This window comes from Rhinoraja longicauda, chromosome 11 (genome assembly GCF_053455715.1).
Source record: "Rhinoraja longicauda isolate Sanriku21f chromosome 11, sRhiLon1.1, whole genome shotgun sequence".
Taxonomy (NCBI): Eukaryota; Metazoa; Chordata; class Chondrichthyes; order Rajiformes; family Arhynchobatidae; genus Rhinoraja; species Rhinoraja longicauda.
The window spans coordinates 43,617,449-43,638,612 of NC_135963.1; the positions used below are offsets into that span (position 1 = coordinate 43,617,449).

The following is a 21,164-nucleotide window of genomic DNA, read 5'->3' on the forward strand; positions in this document are numbered from 1 at the left end:
GGAGTTCAACGAGATCTGGGTGTCCTAGTGCATCAGTCAATGAAAGGAAGCATGCAGGTACAGCAGGCAGTGAAGAAAGCCAATGGAATGTTGGCCTTCGTAACAAGAGGAGTTGAGTATAGGAGCAAAGAGGTCCTTCTACAGTTGTACCGGGCCCTGGTGAGACCGCACCTGGAGTACTGTGTGCAGTTTTGGTCTCCAAATTTGAGGAAGGATATTCTTGCTATGGAGGGCGTGCAGCGTAGGTTCACTAAGTTAATTCCCGGAATGTCGGGATTGTCGTATGTTGAAAGGCTGGAGCGATTGGGCTTGTATACACTGGAATTTAGAAGGATGAGGGGGGATCTTATTGAAACATATAAGATAATTAGGAGATTGGACACATTAGAGGCAGATAACATGTTCCCAATGTTGGGGGAGTCCAGAACAAGGGGCCACAGTTTAAGAATAAGGGGTAGGCCATTTAGAACGGAGATGAGGAAGAACTTTTTCAGTCAGAGAGTGGTGAAGGTGTGGAATTCTCTGCCTCAGAAGGCAGTGGAGGCCAGTTCGTTGGATGCTTTCAAGAGAGAGCTGGATAGAGCTCTTAAGGATAGCGGAGTGAGGGGGTATGGGGAGAAGGCAGGAACGGGGTACTGATTGAGTGTGATCAGCCATGATCGCATTGAATGGCGGTGCTGGCTCGAAGGGCTGAATGGCCTACTCCTGCACCTATTGTCTATTGTCTATTGTCTATTATGGTTTATAAACAGGGTGACAGTTTGTGAGCCGTAAAATCCAAACAAGGCAATAATTTAAACTCTTGTTTAACTATAGTTGGTCAAGAACTAATTATTGGCCTGGACTGTCCTCTATATTCTTGAATTGGGCTTGGTACTTTTAATGTGCTATTAAAAATTCAGAACAGACAGATAAATTGCACATTTATTAAAACATTAATTAGAGTGCTCGCTAAATCGGAAGTACAATGCTGATGGTAAACATCAAGCTCATGGAATGCAATAATATTAGGCGATAGGATTTTTTGGCTGATTGCAACTCTAAAGCATCTTGGAATATTTTAAAGATACAATTTAAATGTTCATTGCAGATTGGCAAGATTATTACAGATCAGATCACAGGCTAATCAGCAAAAGCAGATCTGCCAAACATCTATTTTAAATAACTTACTTAGAAATACACAAGAAAAATCGTAATAATCTCACATGTTCTTGTAACTAATAACATACAAGAGGTTCATTAATGTATACTTACTCTATTGTGAAACTTGGCACTTCTGTGTGATTTCTGAGATAAATTGAAGATTGTATAATGATCGAGGTGCCGTGAATCCAAGATTGATCGAACATCATCAATTTGATTCTTGAAACTTAACTCTACTCCTTCAGCAGGATAGGATATCACTATGAAAGAGCAGAAACTATCAGATAGATATTAATCTTAACATATTTAACTAAGTCAGCATTTTTCCTTCACATATTTCATTTTAAGTTTCCATTTTCTACAAGACATTTGAAACCGAAAACTTCAGCAGATATGTAGTTCTAACCGTCTAATTTCACTATTCCACAAATCCATCATAGTTTCCATCCAATCAAGTTAAGCAACATTGGGAAACAATTATAGGGTCCGGTTCCAAGAAGACATAGTTGCTTTATGTGCATTTTTGTTCTCTTAAGTTGCTTCAGTTAGTCTCTGAAATTTGATATACAATACACTGTCCATAAACACATTTTTACAGCTCTGTGACTAACAGTGAAGATATACTTTCAGCTACAAAGGACAGGTAATTTGAATCTTCTAATGAGATATGATACAGATCATAACTCAATAAGGCATCAAACACGCATTTCTAAATTTCATGAAGATTCTATTGAATTAACCAGAAATGAACACAGGTCAGAAGATCACATGTGCAACTCCACACAATTTCATTTTATTCCAAGGACCTGCAGAGTTAGTGCAGAAAGACATTTATTATATTTCTCCACTGCCACCTCCAGCACAAGTTATGAGCATTCAAGAACTCAAAATTAAGCTGACTATATCTAACCTGGGCAACAGAGAGCAGAATACATTCATTTAGAACTCACCCATATCAGTCCAGATTTTTTTTAAAGTATATAATTATGTAAACAGATATGGGTGCTTCACCCAGTCATTACACAAAGTCCTAAAAATCTTTCAGAAATAATTGGATAGTCATTAACAGCTTTAAATTCTATCCAACTGGAGATTTTTGGACCATGAGAAACTTAGCACCAAGAAAATCTTTAAGATATTAATTTTCCAAACGGATCCATGTTAAAAATTAGATCTGGATTAAATATTTAAAATCACAGAAATGAAAGATGGATGCACTGTACCTATTATCCTTGATGTGATGTATGAAATATTAAGTTCTCCCTTGGCATAACTATCAAAACAAAGTAAGAAATTATTTAGGAATAGTTTGGAAATCTTCAGCAACATTAATGTAATTATTACTAGTTTTATACAAGAATGTGAGATACAGCAATGAGGAAAAGAAAGACAACCAGTTTCAAGCATTTAATGTTAAAAATCAATAGAATCCGTTCTTATAAACATTACCCTCTAGAGGCGACATAAACAAATAGTAAAATAATTGAAATGCATTGGCCTACTTTAAAGTGTCCTTTATGGCACTTATTGTTTTGATATTACTGTTGTAATGAAACAGGGATGCAAAAATTGTAGACGTGTAACAACTATTAACTCCAAATTAAAATAGAGATATAATAGCAAAGTTAGTTAGTACAGTCGCTAATTTTGCTAAATATCGCTAATTTCAAAGAATACGCTGGCACTGAAATAAATGTTTGTAACTTGCAGGATTGTAGTAATTTAGGCTGTTATGCTTGAAGCAGGGGGGAATGTCTGGGACAGAACATGCACATTAAATCTACAAGGAACATGTTAACCAAGTATGGTACTTGATACTGGTAGAGCCAGATAATTGATTAAAAGATAAGAGAAGACAAAGCCGGCATTGAACATTCAAAGGGCCACGTTGTTGAAGCAAACGACATGTGGCAGAATTCTAAACAATTATAAGAGGACCATTGAAGGGGTAGTTCAGTCTGCAAAAAAACAAAGCAAACAAACATGATATGAAATGTCTCAATCCGCAGAAGAATGGGGCTTGTAATAACTGGAATTAAAACAAAATTTGGAATGGATAATTTACAGACAGCTCTGGAAATTGGTAGATGATGTGCAGGATCAAAGGGAAAGAGTGCATGAAAGGCAGAGACAGCACCTGCAGTGAACAGGGCACTGCAGGAGACTTGCACTGATGTCCGAGGGCAAGCCTCCAGAGTTTTGAGGAAACACCTGCAACCATTTTACTCTAGAGATTACAGCGTGGAAACAGGCCCTTTGGCCTGCGGCAACTAGCGATCACCCCATACACTAACACTACCCTACACACTACGGACAATTTAGAATTTTACGAAAGCCAATTAAGCTACAAACCTGTACGTCTTTGGAGTGTGGGAGGAAACCGGAGCACCTGGAAAAAACCCACGCAGTCACAGGGAGAAAGTGCAAACTCCATAAGGATAACACCCGTAGTCAGGATTGAACCTGGGTCTCTTCAGCTGTACGAGAGTAGCTCCACCGCTACACTCCTGTATGCATCACTTCTTTGTGCTGCATGCAATCTAGTTAATAAATGAGTTGTGCTTATAAACAATACATTCGTACCCCTAGTGGTTTAGACAATAGACAATAGGTGGAGTAGGTCATTCGTCCCTTCGAGCCAGCACCACCATTCAATGTGATCATGGCTGATCATTCTCAATCAGTACCCCGTTCCTACCTTCTCCCCATACCCCCTGACTATCCTTAAGAGCTCCATCTAGCTCTCTCTTGAAAGCATTCAGAGAATTGGCCTCCACTGCCTTCTAAGGCAGAGAATTCCACAGATTTACAACTCTCTGACTGAAAAAGTTTTTCCTCATCTCTGTTCTAAATGGCCTACCCCTTATTTTTAAACTGTGGCTCCTGGTTCTGGACTCCCTAACATTGGGAACATGTTTCCTGCCTCTAACGTGTCCAACCCCTTAATAATCTTATATGTTTCAATAAGATCCCCTCTCATCCTTCTAAATTCTTGTGCATATAAGCCCAGTCACTCTAGTCTTTCAACATACGACCGTCCCACCATTCCGGGAATTAACCTAGTAAACCTACGCTGCATGCCCTCAATTGCAAGAATATCCTTCCTCAAACTTGGAGACCAAAACTGCACACAGTACTCCAGGTGCGGTCTCACTAGGGCCCCGTACAACTGTAGGACCTCTTTGCTCCTATACTCAACTCCTCTTGTTATGAAGGACAACATTCCATTGGCTTTCTTCATCACCTGTTGTACCTGAATGCTTCCTTTCAGTGACTGATGCACTAGGACACCCAGATCTCGTTGTACGTCCCCTTTTCCTAACTTGACACCATTTAGATAATAATCTGCCTTCTTATTCTTACCACCAAAGTGGATAACCTCACACTTATCCACATTAAACTGCATCTGCCATGCATCCGCCCACTCACACAGCCTGTCCAAGTCACCCCGCAACCTCATAGCATCTTCCTCACAGTTTACACTATCACTCAGCTTTGTCTCATCTGCAAATTTGCTAATGTTACTTTTAATCTCTTCATCCAATCATTAATGTATATTGTAAATAGCTGCGGTCCCAGCACCGAGCCTTGCGGTACCCCACTAGTCACTGCCTGCCATTCTGAAAGGGACCCATTTATCCCCACTCTTTGCTTTCTGTCTGCCAACCAATTTTCTATCCATGTCAGTACCCTACCCCCAATACCATGTGTTCTAATTTTGCACACTAATCTCCTAAGTGGGACCTTGTCGAAGGCTTTCTGAAAGTCAAGGTACACTACATCCACCGGCTCTCCCCTGTCCATTTTCCTAGTTACATCCTCAAAAAATTCCAGAAGATTAGTCAAGCATCATTTCCCCTTCGTAAATCCATGCTGACTCGGAACGATCCCGTTACTGCTATCCAAATGCTCCGCAATTTCGTCTTTTATAATTGACTCCAGCATCTTCCCCACCACTGATGTCAGACTAACTGGTCTATAATTTTCCGTTTTCTCTCTCCCTCCTTTCTTAAAAAGTGGGATAACATTAGCTACCCTCCAATCCACAGGAACAGATCCTGAATCTATAGAACATTGGAAAATGATCACCAATGCGTCCATGATTTCTAGAGCCACCTCCTTAAGTACCCTGGGATGCAGACCATCAGGCCCTGGGGATTTATCAACCTTCAGTTCCATCAGTCTACCCAACACCATTTCCTGCCTAATGTGGATTTCCTCCAGTTCCTCCGTCACCCGAGGATCTCTGGCCACAAACATCTGGGAGATTGTTTGTATCTTCCTTAGTGAAGACAGATCCAAAGTACCGATTCAACCCATCTGCCATTTCCTTGTTCCCCGTAATAAATTCACCTGTTTCTGTCTTCAAGGGACCCACATTTGCCTTAACTATTTTTTTCCTCTTCACATACCTAAAGAAACTTTTACTATCCTCCTTTATATTATTGGCCAGCTTACCTTCGTACCTCATCTTTTCTCCCCGCATTGCCTACGATCATCAATAACTCACGAGTTAGGTTAAATTAATTCTTATAGCCCCTCCTTCCAATGGACAAGATGCAACAACATAAAAATGCAACAAGATGCAACAACATAAGACAGCCTTCTTCCACCTCAAAAACATTGCCCGTCTCCGTCCATCCCTCTCCTCCACAGCTGCAGAAACCCTCATCCACGCCTTCATCACCTCCCGTCTGGACTACTGCAACAGCCTCCTCTATGGCGCACCCTCAAAAATCATCAGTAAACTTCAATACATTCAAAACTCCGCTGCCCGTCTACTCACCCACACCCCGATCCGTGACCATATCACCCCCGTCCTTTACAAACTCCACAGGCTCCCCATCCCCCAGAGAATCCAGTACAAAATCCTCCTCATGACCTACAAAGCCCTCCATAACCTGGCCCCATCCTACCTGACTGACCTCCTCCACAGACACACTCCCACCTGCACCCTCCGTTCTGCTGCTGCCAATCTCCTATCCCCCCCCCCCTCCGGACCAAACTCAGATCCTGGGGGGACAGGGCTTTCTCCATCGCTGCTCCCACCCTATGGAACTCACTACCCCAAACCGTCAGAGACTCCTCCTCACTCACCACAAGTCTCACCTGTTCAGTACTGCCTTCAACCACTGAAGGTCACCTCACCTTCTGTCTCCTTTCTCTGTTCGTTTACTTATTTATCTATTTATTCACTTCCCTATGTTCTTTAAATCCCTGTAAAGCGTCTTTGAGTGTATGAAAAGCACTATATAAATGTAATGCATTATTATTATTATTATTATAAAAACAAGCAATTTCTATAAAAAGCAATCTGGATTTTCCCACATAAAAGAAATATTCAAGATATCCCACCTCAACAAGTGATCTCTTGAAACAAGGTCCCACATAGGAAATTAGTGTGCAAAATTAGAGCACGTGGTATTGGGGGTAGGGTACTGACATGGATAGAAAATTGGTTGGTAGACAGAAAGCAAAGAGTGGGGATAAATGGGTCCCTTTCAGAATGGCAGGCTAGTGGGGTACCGCAAGGCTCGGTGCTGGGACAGCAGCTCTTGAATCATTCTCTGGACACAAGCACAGCATCTGAAGGAATGTTTGAGGAGAAAGCATCCTTACAAGTACCTCGTGTTCAATTAATTTATCGTCCCCTTTGATTTGTCATTTTCACACCTTACATTTCCATATTTGTCTCCCTTTCCCCGACCCTCAGTCTGAAGGAGGGTTTCAACCAGAAAGAGCAGCCATTCCTTCTCCCCAGAGATGCTGCCTGTCCTGCCGAGTTATTCCAGCATTTTGTGTCTATCTTTGGTGTAAACCAGCATCTGCAGTTCCTTCAGAAACTATTTCAAAACTTGACTTCACCTTGCCATGGAGCTTTAGTCAACCCGAGACAGGATAAGATGCGAGAAAATTGATGCATTTTTGGCACTTTAAAACTTCGTCAGTCTGTATCTCTGCAAGCACTGGACAGTGGGCTCAAGTTTCCGAGCAATATTTTGGAGTTATGTTTGTCCTCTGCAGAGCTGAAAACTGATCAGACAACAATAGACAATAGACAATAGACAATAGGTGCAGGAGTAGGCCATTCAGCCCTTCGAGCCAGCACCGCCATTCAATGCGATCATGGCTGATCACTCTCAATCAGTACCCCGTTCCTGCCTTCTCCCCATACCCCCTCACTCCGCTATCCTTAAGAGCTCTATCCAGCTCTCTCTTGAAAGCATCCAACGAACTGGCCTCCACTGCCTTCTGAGGCAGAGAATTCCACACCTTCACCACCCTCTGACTGAAAAAGTTCTTCCTCATCTCCGTTCTAAATGGCCTACCCCTTATTCTCAAACTGTGGCCCCTTGTTCTGGACTCCCCCAACATTGGGAACATGTTATCTGCCTCTAATGTGTCCAATCCCCTAATTATCTTATATGTTTCAATAAGATCCCCCCTCATCCTTCTAAATTCCAGTGTATACAAGCCCAATCGCTCCAGCCTTTCAACATACGACAGTCCCGCCATTCCGGGAATTAACCTAGTGAACCTACGCTGCACGCCCTCCATAGCAAGAATATCCTTCCTCAAATTTGGAGACCAAAACTGCACACAGTACTCCAGGTGCGGTCTCACCAGGGCCCGGTACAACTGTAGAAGGACCTCTTTGCTCCTATACTCAACTCCTCTTGTTACGAAGGCCAACATTCCATTGGCTTTCTTCACTGCCTGCTGAACCTGCATGCTTCCTTTCATTGACTGATGCACTAGGACACCCAGATCTCGTTGAACTCCCCCTCCTCCTAACTTGACAACTCTAGATAAAAGCTGAGACGAGTTTCTAAGCCTCAATTCATACAAGACAGGTGAACATTGCCCACTCCAGAGTTAAATGGCACTGCTCTCTGTCACAACCACACATCCCAAATTCACTGCACTGACTGAAGTTTTCCCAACTGCAGAAACTTTTTTTAAAAGAAGGGGCATCTTGGCAAAGCTGCCAAAATCATTTCAAATGCACCATTGTTCTTCTCCATTGAAAACAGCGGAAATGAATGGTGATGTTCACCAAGCTAAATTTCTCCCAAATTGCATTACCCTCTCAGGTCAACAGTCACACTAATTTACTAGGATAGAGATATTTTATACAATTTAAATATTACTTTACCTCTCCCCCCCTCCTAAAAGTTTCACAATAATTGGTTGGGAGAAGATATTCATTCTGACAGCCACTGTAGAACGATCAGGAAGAAATGTCTTGGCTGCTTTTTCCCCTTTCATGCACACACTGCCAAGTTGCTTGGGCAGCAATCACAGTAACAAACATCCAAAGCTCAATGGCTTCATCTCATTGCAGATCCTGGTCGCTCTTTCAAGCCATTTGAAAGGCCAAAGATTTGCTTTGTATAATTCCTTTGCAGGTGCCAGTTGATTTATTCATTTTGATCAATATTACAGTCAGAGTCGTACAGCATGGAAACAGGTCCTTCAGACCAAATTGTTCATGCCAACCAAGATGCCCCAGCTACCCTAAATCCACCTGCCTGCATTTGGCTTGTATTCCTCCAACCCTTTCCTATACATATACCTGTTCAAATGTCTTAAATGTCAATATGGTATCTGCCCTAAATATCTCTCTGGCAGCTACTTCCATATAACCCACCACCCTCCGTGAAAATATTACCCTTCAGGGTTTTTTAAATCTTTCCCCCCTCACCATAAATCTTAGAAACATAGAAAATAGGTGCAGGAGGAGGCCATTCGGCCCTTCGAGCCAGCACCACCATTGTTTGTGATCATGGCTGAACATCCACAATCAGTAACCTGTTCCCAACTTCTCCCCATATCCCTTGATTCCACTAGCCCCCAGAGCTCTATCCAACTCTCTCTTAAATTCATCCAGTGATTTGTCCTCCACTGCCCTCTATGGCAGAGAATTCCACAAATTCACAACTCTCTGGGTGAAAAAGTTCCTTCTCACCTCAGTTTTAAATAGCCTCCCCTTTATTCTAAGACTGTGGCCCCTGGTTCTGACCTCCCCCAACATTGGGAGCATTTTTCCTGCATCTAGCTTGTCCAGTCCTTTTATAATTTTATATGTCTCTATAAAATCCCCTGTCATCCTTCTAAACTCCAGTGAATACAAGCCTAGCCTTTTCAATCTTTCCTTTTATGACAGTCCCGCCATCCCAGGGATGAATCTCATGAACCTACGCTGCACTGCCTCAATTATAAGGATGGCCTTCCTCAAATTAGGCGACCAAAACTGTACACAATACCAGATGTGGTCTTACCAGGGCCTTATACAACTGCAGAAGAACCTCTTTACTCCTATACTGAAATCCTCTCGTTATGAAGGCCAACATGCCATTAGTGTTCTTCACTGCCTGCTGTACCTGCACGCCAACTTTCAGTGACTGGTGTATAAGGACACCCAGGTCTCGCTGCACTGCCCCCTTTCCTAACCTGACACCATTGAGATAATAATCTGCCTCCTTGTTCCTCACTGTAGGACTTGTCCAGGAACGACTCCGTTTCTCGGATGAACCCGAGGTCATCCAGTTCTCCAGTTCCTCAACACAGTCCTTCAGGAGCTGAACCTGGACACACTTCTCACATTTGTAGCAGCCAGGGGCACCAGCGGCGTCCCTGACCTCCCACATCCTGCAAACATCACACTGAATCAGCTTGCCATGAAATTTCCTCCTTGCGTCTCACCCTCTCCAATTTTTTTGTGTGGCCTCCTCCCTCAGCCTCCTCGCCGAAGACCCGCAGCCAAAGACCCGCAGCCAAAGACCCGCAGCCAAAGACCCGCAGCCAAAGACCCGCAGCCAAAGACCCGCAGCCAAAGACCCGCAGCCGAAGACCCGCAGCCGAAGACCCGCAGCCGAAGACCCGCAGCCGAAGACCCGCAGCCGAAGACCCGCAGCCGAAGACCCGCAGCCGAAGACCCGCAGCCGAAGACCCGCAGCCGAAGACCCGCAGCCGAAGACCCGCAGCCGAAGACCCGCAGCCGAAGACCCGCAGCCGAAGACCCGCAGCCGAAGACCCGCAGCCGAAGACCCGCAGCCGAAGACCCGCAGCCGAAGACCCGCAGCCGAAGACCCGCAGCCGAAGACCCGCAGCCGAAGACCCGCAGCCGAAGACCCGCAGCCGAAGACCCGCAGCCGAAGACCCGCAGCCGAAGACACGCAGCCGAAGACACGCAGCCGAAGACACGCAGCCGAAGACCCGCAGCCGAAGACCCGCAGCCGAAGACCCGCAGCCGAAGACCCGCAGCCGAAGACCCGCAGCCGAAGACCCGCAGCCGAAGACCCGCAGCCGAAGACCCGCAGCCGAAGACCCGCAGCCGAAGACCCGCAGCCGAAGACCCGCAGCCGAAGACCCGCAGCCGAAGACCCGCAGCCGAAGACCCGCAGCCGAAGACCCGCAGCCGAAGACCCGCAGCCGAAGACCCGCAGCCGAAGACCCGCAGCCGAAGACCCGCAGCCGAAGACCCGCAGCCGAAGACCCGCAGCCGAAGACCCGCAGCCGAAGACCCGCAGCCGAAGACCCGCAGCCGAAGACCCGCAGCCGAAGACCCGCAGCCGAAGACCCGCAGCCGAAGACCCGCAGCCGAAGACCCGCAGCCGAAGACCCGCAGCCGAAGACACGCAGCCGAAGACCCGCAGCCGAAGACCCGCAGCCGAAGACCCGCAGCCGAAGACACGCAGCCGAAGACACGCAGCCGAAGACACGCAGCCGAAGACACGCAGCCGAAGACCCGCAGCCGAAGACCCGCAGCCGAAGACACGCAGCCAAAGACTTTTCTCACAGGGCACTTCCCTCAACAGGGCTGCGTCCAGATAGGATCCAGACTGCTTCTATCGACCTTGACTGAAAGACTGCAATCGGCCCTTTGGCGCTCTTTTTTAAATGGGCATTCTCTCTGACTCACTCACACTTTCAGCCAATGCATGTCCTCGCTGCTGCTTCTCCCGACCTTTACTGAAAGGTCTTGTTCTTGATTCTTCTATTCTGGGTAAACAACTGTGCATTCACCCACTTAATTCCCCTGATTTTGTACACCTCTGTATGATCGCCCATCAGCATCCTGTGCTCCAAGGAATAAAGTTCTCGCCTGCTCAACCTCTCACTATAGCTCAGAATCAGCAATCCTGGCAACATGCTCGTAAATCATCTCTCCTTTTTCCAGCATAACATCCTTACTGTTGACCAAAACTGAACACATACTCCAAGTGCAGCCTCACCACGATGCTGTACAACTGCAATAAACATTCCAACTTCTATACTCCATACTATGACTGTTGAAGGCCAATGTACCAAACGCTTTCTTGAACACCCTACCTACCTGTGATGTGACTTTCAGGTAGCAATGTGCCTACATTCCTAGATCCCTCTGCTCTACACTCCCTAAGGCCCTATCATTCACTGTGAAAGTCCTGCCCTGGTTTGACTTCCCAAAAAGCAATGCCTTACTTGTTTGCTTTAAACTCCATTAACCATTCCTCAACCCACTTCCAAGCTGATCAAGATCTGCTGTGATTTTTGAGAACCATCTTCACTCTATGATAGCCACTTTTGTGTCACCTGCAAACATACTAATAATGCCTTGTGCATTCTCATCTAAATCACTGATAGAAACCACAAACAGCAATGAGCCCAGCCTCGATCCCTGGAGCACACCACTAATCACAAGCCTCCAGCCCCAAAAACAACCTTCCACTATCACCCTCGGCTTCCTTCCATGTAGCCAATTTATCCAGTTAGCTAGCTCTACCAGGATTACATGCAATCCAACCTTCCAGAGCAGCCTACACTGCCGAACCTTATCAAATGCCTTGCTGAAGTCCACATAGGCAACATCCTTGGCCCTGTCAACCTTTCCATTTTCTTTTTTTAAATTTCCCGACGAATATTAGTTCCTGAAAGAAATCACACTCAATAAGACGAGATCTACCAGGCAACCTAAACATCAAATAAAACAGAAAATTCTGTAAATAGCGAGTTATGTCAGGAAGCATTAGAAAGAGTTAATGTTACAGGTCAAATCCCTTTCATCAGAATTACAGAACTCAGAAAGCAAACATGTTTTAAGTTGCAGAAGGAGAGGGATGGGGAGAGCAAAGGGAAGGTTTATGATGGAAGGAGGAAATCATTACAGACCATCACAAAAGTTTTTGGTGCTGGCAGAGAGGGTAACAAACAGGACTGCTGAGTATTTCCAATTTTCTATTATTGAGATTTTCTTTTTAAATATAGTCCAATTAAACACCATCGTCCCTCTTTCTGGAATGTTGGAAGAATAGATTACAAGTAATATTAGTGTGGAATGGAATTGTTCTGTGAGCTGCTACAGACCCATTGGTCCAGATGGCCTCCTCCTGTCATTAGAAAATATGGAAATTAAAGTCAATCGAAATTCAGATGCAACATCAGGGGTGGCACAATGGTAGAGTTGCTGCCTTACAGCACCAGAGATCTGGGTTCGATCCAGACTAAGGGTGCTGTCTGTACAGAGTTTGTACGTTCTCCCTGTGACTGCATGGGTTTTCTCCGGGTACTCCGGTTTCCTCCCACACTCCAAAGGCAGACAGGTTTGTAGGTTAATTGGTTTTGGTAAAATTGTAAAGTGCCCCTAGTGAGTAAGATAGCCAAGGGTAGGGGGTGATCGCTTGGTCGGCGTGGACTCACTGGGCCGGTCGGTGCCTGCTTTTTGTGCTGCATCTCTAAAGTCCAAGTCTAGTCATTCTGAAACTTTACCTGCCAAGCATTTCTACTATAAATTTCAAATAAAGGCCGCTGTCACTGCTCCTTAGGATTGGCGCAGCCTATAAATCACACTATAAATAAGAGATATGATGTCAGTGCAAGCCAAGGCCAAGTTCTCTGATCGTCATTCTCTGCGAAAGAGACAAGACCGATTTACATTCCCAGGGTTCCATTAACCTTCAAAGCACATCTTTAAAGCCCAAAATCGGCTTTGATTTTTTTGTTAAAGATTGCAATTTTTGCAAAGTAAATTAAATTTAATTCTTAAAATCCTTTGTGAAATTAAAACAAAAATCCTGCAACTGGAGGTTTAAGAGAGAAAAGAAAAACAATAGGACCAAGACAACAATTGAAGTGATTCCCACATTCTCAGGGCAAGAAGCTGAACCTGAAAAGTTCCCAGAACCTGGATTACATTTGTAGAATGTGTAGAAAGGAACTCCAGATGCTGGTCTATACCAAAGATAGACACCATGTCAGCGGGTCAGGCAGCATCGTGGGGAAAAAAAAAGACGAGTGACATTTCAGATCAGGACACTTCTTCAGACTGGAAGTGCCCGTCCCGGTGTGCCTCACGCCTGACCTTCCTCCCACGATGCAGCACGCCGCAGAGGCTGTGGCAGAGGGTCCAACAACATGGCCATCACCGCCGCTCGCAACTGAGCTGCGGGAGAAATGGGGCCGAGGTCAGTGCCTTCTCCCTGTCCACTCTCTCCCACCCACGGCCCCGCCAGATGCTCCCCACCCGGCAACGGGTCCATGCCGTCGCACCGTTCCCCGCCGCAGATCACAGCCGAGTTGCAGGAGACGCTTCGGCTCCATAGGAGAAACCGGGCCGACGTCACCACTTTTTCCCTCTCCCTCTTGCTGGCACACGGCCACGGGGGCACTCCCCGCCCGGCAACGATTCCACAGTTGGGCCGAGGGGGCGGGAGGGGAGGGAGAGGGGAGGGGAGGGGGAGGGGTGAAGGGGATGGGGAGAGATGGGGAGAAGGGGATGGGGGGGGGTGGGGGGATGGGGGGAGGGGGGACGGGGAGGGGGGACGGGGGGCGAGGGGGGAGGATGGGGAGGAGGGGTGCTGCACCAATGCAGGAGAGGTTTGGACCCAATGGGTCCACTTGGTCTGGTTTATTTTAAAGTCAAGTTAATAAAGATGCATGCAGAAACTAAGAACTACAGATGCTGGTTAATACACAAACGGACACAAAGTGCTGGAGTAACTCAGCAGGTCAGGCAGCATCTCTGGAGAACATGGATATGTGATGTTTCAGGTTGAGACCCTTCTCATATTTCCAAATTAGTAATCAAAACTGTTGGATCCTAGCCCAGTATAACTTGAACAGGACGCTGCGATACCCCTGAAAGTTCACCAAAATCCAGGATAGATTCATTCAATTGTCCACCTTCCTTTTCTGTGCAGTAAAAAATCAACTGTTTATATATTTATTTTCAATGGAGCTTACAGGTGTTCTTATAAAGCAATTAAAAAGACATGGACTCACATGAAATTAATTCCATCAAGATTAAACTGGGAAAATGAAAGCCCACACTAACTAATTGGTCAATTAGAAACACATATACAAACATTTGGGCCTCAATTATTTAGCATTTCAAGAACACAAGAAAAAGGAGCAGTAGAAAGCCATCCAGCTGTTCTAGCCTGCCCTTGTATTCATTATGATCATAGCTAACGTTCTACCACAGTGCAATTTTTGCAAAACTTTACCCCAGCTGTGTCCTTTTCTGGATTACAATTGGTTCTTTGTCATGCGAATGGCACTTCTTTTGTGTGATGTGGTATAGCATTTGGGATGACAGGCTGCTGGCCTCCAGCAATCTAGACTTGACCTGAACTTCAGATATATTTGCAAGGTGGATAGAGTTTGCATATTCTCCCTGTGAATGTTTGCCTTCCTTCAGGTGTTCTGCTTTCTTGCCACTTCCTTTAAATGACCCCTGATATAAATTTAGATGGGAAGCAGACGGCATTGATGGGAATGCGAAAGAGAGAAGGATGTAAGGGGAATAAGGCTAATGGGAGCTAGCATTGTCTGGATGGCCTTCTTATGTTGCAAGAAATTATGTCAAATGAGAGTGGTGTGTTTTTGAGTGCTCTTTGAATATTTAGTCAAGAACACAAAATGAACTCAATCCACATCTTCTATTAGGAGCATATTCCACATCCTACAATGGACTGAACACTTCCCTTGCACCTTGCAGACATCTCCAGCATTTACCCACCCAGGTTATCAATACTTGCATTTTAACTCATTTGCTGTGCAACTGATTGGCAAACATCAATCCCAGAAACATAGCATAGGCTTTGTGATGCATTTCTTCTCCAGTACTTCTCAGATTGCTTACCTGGCTACAGACTGCATCACCTTTGACGAGGTGTCTTTCAGGTTGTCCTTTAAGTTGCTGAAGAGACGTCCAGCTCCACCTTTCACCATATCGAGCAGGCCTCCCCCAAAAATGGGTTCCATATCTGGAGCAGAGGTACCTGTAAATGACCAGATGGACCATAATGTATCTTTTGGAATTCTCTATCTCAGAGAGCAATAGAAGCCTCCACACTATTCAACACGATCAAAAGTCACTTCAATTTTCTGTTCTCAAATCTGTTTTAATAACTAAATAGCCATGCCTTTCAGTCTAAAGGTGTTTCTTTGATGTAATAGCTCCTGAAATAAACTTGGTTTCTGTTGCTGGATACTTCTCCGTAACCATGTACCGGCAAGTTGGACAACTCCTGGCAGCTTGCCCTCTTTAAACCAGAATTCCATATAATAATTTTTTTTTTTTTTTTTAAATTGCTGCTATCTAAATCATAGTTGTTTTATTGTGATCGCATGGGGATAATATTTTAGTTCGTAATGTTTACAACATTCCAGAATATTAAAAGGCAATAACATTAGCTTGTGAACTGGAATAAAACATGGTTGATGCAATACAACACTGGTAATTGTGAAGTATTGAGTTTTGGTTGGAAGAATGAGGGAAAAAGAGAATTCACCTAGACAATTCTGAAGGTGATGCAGAAAAAGACAGGCATGCGACTCTTTGTAAACAAATCTTCGGAAGTGGGAGGTGAAGTTTTGCAGGATCCTTGGCTTTATTATCAAAGCAACAGGATTCAAAAGGATGGATCAGGAAAACTGCTTTCATTTCCAGACAAAAGAACACAAAGTGCTGGAGTAACTCAACAGGTCAGTCAACATCTCTGGAGAACATGGATAGGCAACATTTAGGATCGAAACGCTTCTGATTGTCTGAAGACGGGTCTCGACCCGAAACTTCACCAGTCTGAAGAAGGGTCTTGAGCTATCACAGTAGAACCGCAGGTATAGCTGCTGCCCAAAGCACCAGAGATCCAGTTTGATCCCGATCTTGGATGCTGTCTGTGGAGTTTGCACGTTCTCCCTGCGAACACGTAGGTTTCTTCTGGGTGCTCCAGTTTCTTGCCACATCCCAAAGATGTGTGGGTTTAGGATAATTGACTTCTGTAAATTGTCCATCGTGTGTAGGGAGTGGATATGAAAGTGGGTAACATAGAACTAGTGTGAATGGGTGATTAACGGTTGGCATGAACTCGGTTAGCCAAAGGGCTTGTTTCCATGCTGTATCTCTAAACTAAACCAGCATTGCCTCTCCATGATCTCCAGAGATGGTGCCTGACCTGCTGAGTTATTCCAGCACTGTGTGTCCTTTTATGTATCAACCAGCATCTGCAGTTCTTTGTTTCTTCAGTTCCAGGCAGCATACTTTGGAAGGACATCAAGATTTCGCAAAGGATCAAAGTGGTTTACATGATGGGACATGTTCTCCTCACCAAAAAGTGGGTTATACGAAATTTGGTGGGGAAAGAATCAACGGTAAAGATATTTGACCAAGTCTCATAAAACCTTTAATAGAGTTTAAATCCAAGGCAACCATTACTTTCAGGAGCACAAAAGCAGGTTACAAGACACAAATCTATGAATGACCAAATAATAATCCTTAAAACAGCTAGTTGTTGTGATCAAGAATGTGCTAATAAACAAAGATGATAGAAACACACCCAACAACAATAAAACAAATTGATGAATATTTAGAGAGAAAATTATCAGGCTGGTGGGATGGGGAGGAGAGAGCAAGAACAAGATTCATTAACTTTTCTATCAAGGAGTCAGCAATGATCTCAATAATGTTTAATGACTTTTGTTCAATATTCTTCTGTGCTAATTTTGTGTAATTTTCTTGGTGGATTTAAGCATCAAAGGCAGCTACACTTCATTGTAACTATCAACATAATATTTATAACTAAACAAAATACTTGCAATTAAATTGATCACTATTGAAGGAATCAAATGGGAATATAAATTCATAATAAAGATGTCCGACACTTCTTGATATCAACTCCAGGAGGGCCACCATGCAGAGGCAGTTACCAGGTAAAGCCGCCGAAGAAAAGAGATTGTGGGATGCAGGGAGCAAATTTATAAAAATCAATGTTTGATTAAGAGCATAAATAGTTCCTTCAGACGTTATTCTTCAGCAGTTCCTGGGGGACAAAAATGACTTGCTTTCTCTCCGATTTGGTGCAGTCGAAGATAGCAGACATTGGCCAATGCAGATCTCCGTATTCTGCCATTGGTGGGGCAGGAGGTACTTGATAGGTTGAGGTGATAGGTAGTTTGAAAAGTGATACATCTCTCTGCATTCCTCCCACTGCTGGTGCCTGTATGTCCTCATGATGTTTGATTGTGTTGGGGGCACTACTTGAACATGGATCGTAGGTGTCGGCAGCCCTATCTTTTTCTCAAGAGATACTGGCTGAACAATTAAGTTACTCCAGCACTTTGTGTCTACTTCTGTTCATATCAGTTAGCCTGATAAAAAAAATCAGTTTAGGAAAGTAATACTGAATATCAGTATCAAGTCAAGTCTAGTCAAGTTCATTTGTCACATGCACATACACAATGTGCAGTGAAATGAAAATGGCAATGCCTGCGGATTGTGCACAAAAAAGAATTACAGTTACAGCATATAAATAAAGTTAATACAGAGAAGACAAAATTTAGTCCCTGGAGTTATAAAAGTTAACAGTCCTGATGGCCTGTGGGAAGAAACTCCGTCTCATCCTCTCCATTTTCACAGCGTGACAGCGGAGGCGCTTGCCTGACCGTAGCATCTGGAAGTCCGTTGCTGGGGTGGCAGGGGTCCCTCATAATCTTGCTTGCTCTCGATCTACACCTCCTGATGTATAGGTCCTGCAGGGGGGCGAGTGTAGTTCCCATGGTGCGTTCTGCCGAACGCACTACTCTCTGCAGGGCCATCCTGTCCTGGGCAGAGCTGTTCCCAAACCAGACTGTAATGTTGCCGGACAGGATGCTCTCTACAGCCCCAGAGTAGAAGCAATGAAGGATCCTCAGAGACACTCTGAATTTCCTCAGCTGTCTAAGGTGGTAAAGGCGCTGCTTTGCCTTGCCCACCAGTGTGGCAATGTGCGTTCCCATGTCAGATCCTCTTTGATGTGGACTCCCAAGTATTTAAAACTGCTCACCCTATCCACAGTAGACCCATTTATCTCCAGTGGCGTGTACGTCCTTGGATGTTGAGCCCTTCTAAAGTTCACAATCAGCTCCTTAGTTTTTTTGACATTCAAGAGGAGGCTATTGTTCTGACACCAGAGTGCCAGATCAGCCACCTCTTCCCGGTAGGCCTTCTCATCGTTGTCGGAGTTCTGGCCCACCACCAGTGTCATCAGCAAACTTGATGATACTATTTAAGAAACTGAACAGCCAACAACTCAAGCATACACTCCCCCAAAACTCAGTGTATCACAGACCCCTCCCTATAAAAGGGGAGCAAAACCCCAGCATCACCTTCCACCATCAGAGAAACAGGGAAGATGTAAACCTGATCTAAACTTGGACATCAAATAGCAAGGTATGTTGCAGGCAATAACAAAAAAAAATTGCAAGTTTGTAGCATAATTCATACTGTTAAAATTAGTAAGACTCAAGGTATAAACACGCAATCCTACAACACAAGAGCACGAAAGCCTGTGATACACGAAAGCCTAGGAGCAAAGAGGTCCTTCTACAGTTGTATCGGGCCCTGGTGAGACCGCACCTGGAGTACTGTGTGCAGTTTTGGTCTCCAAATTTGAGGAAGGATATTCTTGCTATGGAGGGCGTGCAGCGTAGGTTCACTAGATTAATTCCCGGAATGGCGGGACTGTCGTATATTGAAAGGCTGGAGCGATTGGGCTTGTATACACTGGAATTTAGAAGGATGAGGGGGGATCTTATTGAAACATATAAGATAATTAGGGGATTGGACACATTAGAGGCAGATAACATGTTCCCAATGTTGGGGGAGTCCAGAACAAGGGGCCACAGTTTGAGAATAAGGGGTAGGCCATTTAGAACGGAGATGAGGAAGAACTTTTTCAGTCAGAGGGTGGTGAAGGTGTGGAATTCTCTGCCTCAGAAGGCAGTGGAGGCCAGTTCGTTGGATGCTTTCAAGAGAGAGCTGGATAGAGCTCTTAAGGATAGCGGAGTGAGGGGGTATGGGGAGAAGGCAGGAACGGGGTACTGATTGATAGTGATCAGCCATGATCGCATTGAATGGCGGTGCTGGCTCGAAGGGCTGAATGGCCTACTCCTGCACCTATTGTCTATTGTCTATTGTCTATTTCAATTCTGTCTTGACGACATTTTCAAAGTTGAACACAGTGTCATTTAATCAGGTTGACAGCTGCATATTGGATGATGCCTGCACAGGACTCCAATGGACAAGAACTTGGCAGAAATCAAGTCAATGTTAATATGTTTTTGCTCATTACTGAAGAAGGCATTTGGGTTGGTCTATCTGCAACATTCCGGGTAACGTTATTTGGCTGGAAATATTGAGTGGCAAGAACTCAAGTTTGCAGTAAGCTGACAATTGTACTTTCAAACAGGAACCTGCTGCAACTTCAGGGTGATGGCCCAATGTCTGCAGATATTTCCCTTGCCATGCATGCAAGGTAACTACATTTTGATTTTAAAGGAAACTTTCCTTTTTTTTAAAAAAAATTCTGAGAAAGATTACTTCCGGCTAAGGGAAATGAAGTGAGGGTGGGAACCCAGAGTGTGGCTGGCTGCAGGGTCCGAGGCGGGAGGTGAAATGGAGCACCAACACAGGTGGGAGCAGCTGTGCTAAACAGAAAGGTTGGAGAGAGGGGTTCCAAGGAAGTGTAGAAGGTCGTCCCAGAGTTGGAATTGGGGAGGATTCAAGGATAAGGATTGTAGGACAACAAATCAGTTGTGACAAAGACAAAGTGAGAAGTAACATCACATCTGTTGTGATTCAGACAAAATGAAAGCTTGCAGTATGTGTTAATTTGAAATAAATATACCAACAATCTGTAAACTACTAGAATGAGTGGCATAATAGTCCAAAAAAGGCAGCATCGCTAGAGCCATTTTGTGTTGTGACCCTTCGTCCTCACCCTTTTTCTCCAGGTATGTTCTTTTAGTGATATTGTTACCTTGCTTCTTTGTATACCAGCCAGAATATGGCAACAGGATTTCGGACATTATTAATTTCATGAAAGGTGCTGTGCAAAAGCAATTTCTTTCTTTCGGATGGCAATCGCTGATCTAGATTCTAGACAAAGATTTAGTGGCTCAGATGCACTCCACATTTTGTATTAACGTTTTAGGCTTCCATTTTGCATCACCTGGAAACTACAATACAAATCTCTAACTCCTGACGACAGGCTACATGTGATAATTTTCACAAAAGTTTGAAGAAATGCAGCATTTAAAGCCAAATAGTGATGCAAGTTCCTCAATTAAAATTTGAACCTAAACTGCCTATAAATTGCCTTGTTAAAAGTAGAAGTTCTTTAGCTAAAAGGACAAAGTGCTGGAGCAACTCAGCGAATCAGGCAGCATCTCTGGAGAACATAGAGGTGACATTTTGGGTCAGGACCCTTCTTCAAGCTGACTAGGGGAGAAGTTGGAAAGAAAACTGGGAGAGAGAGGCAGGAGAAAGTGTGGCAGGTAGTAAGTAGGTGGACACAGACAAGGCGGGATTTGATAGGCAGATGGTTGGAACAAAGGCTAGATTAAAGCAGAAGGTGCAAAACAGAAGGATTGAAGAGTAGCCAAAAGAATTGTGAAGTCAGAGGAAAGAATGTAGGAGGAGGGGGAGGGGAGAAATAGGTGCAAGTCCAGCTGGGCATGGGGGAATGCTCATATCATTTTGAAAGCTACCCAAATAGAAT

At 44.5% G+C, this 21,164-nt stretch overlaps 1 protein-coding gene across 5 annotated transcripts in view; it reads right to left on the reverse strand.

Moving 5' to 3' along the window:
* The window catches only part of dnajc6 (DnaJ (Hsp40) homolog, subfamily C, member 6), a 94,576-nt gene that overhangs the window by 55,380 nt on the left and 18,032 nt on the right, over positions 1-21,164 (reverse strand). For all 5 annotated transcript variants that reach the window (XR_013547798.1, XM_078407505.1, XM_078407506.1 and 2 more), the window contains 3 exons: positions 15,269-15,407; positions 2,367-2,416; positions 1,255-1,403 (listed from right to left, as the gene is read on the reverse strand). Coding sequence is in view for 4 of the 5 variants with exons in the window: in XM_078407505.1 (XP_078263631.1) it covers positions 1,255-1,403; positions 2,367-2,416; positions 15,269-15,407 (338 nt within the window). In the remaining variant the exon portion in view is untranslated. The remainder of the gene's footprint in view (positions 1-1,254; positions 1,404-2,366; positions 2,417-15,268; positions 15,408-21,164) is intronic.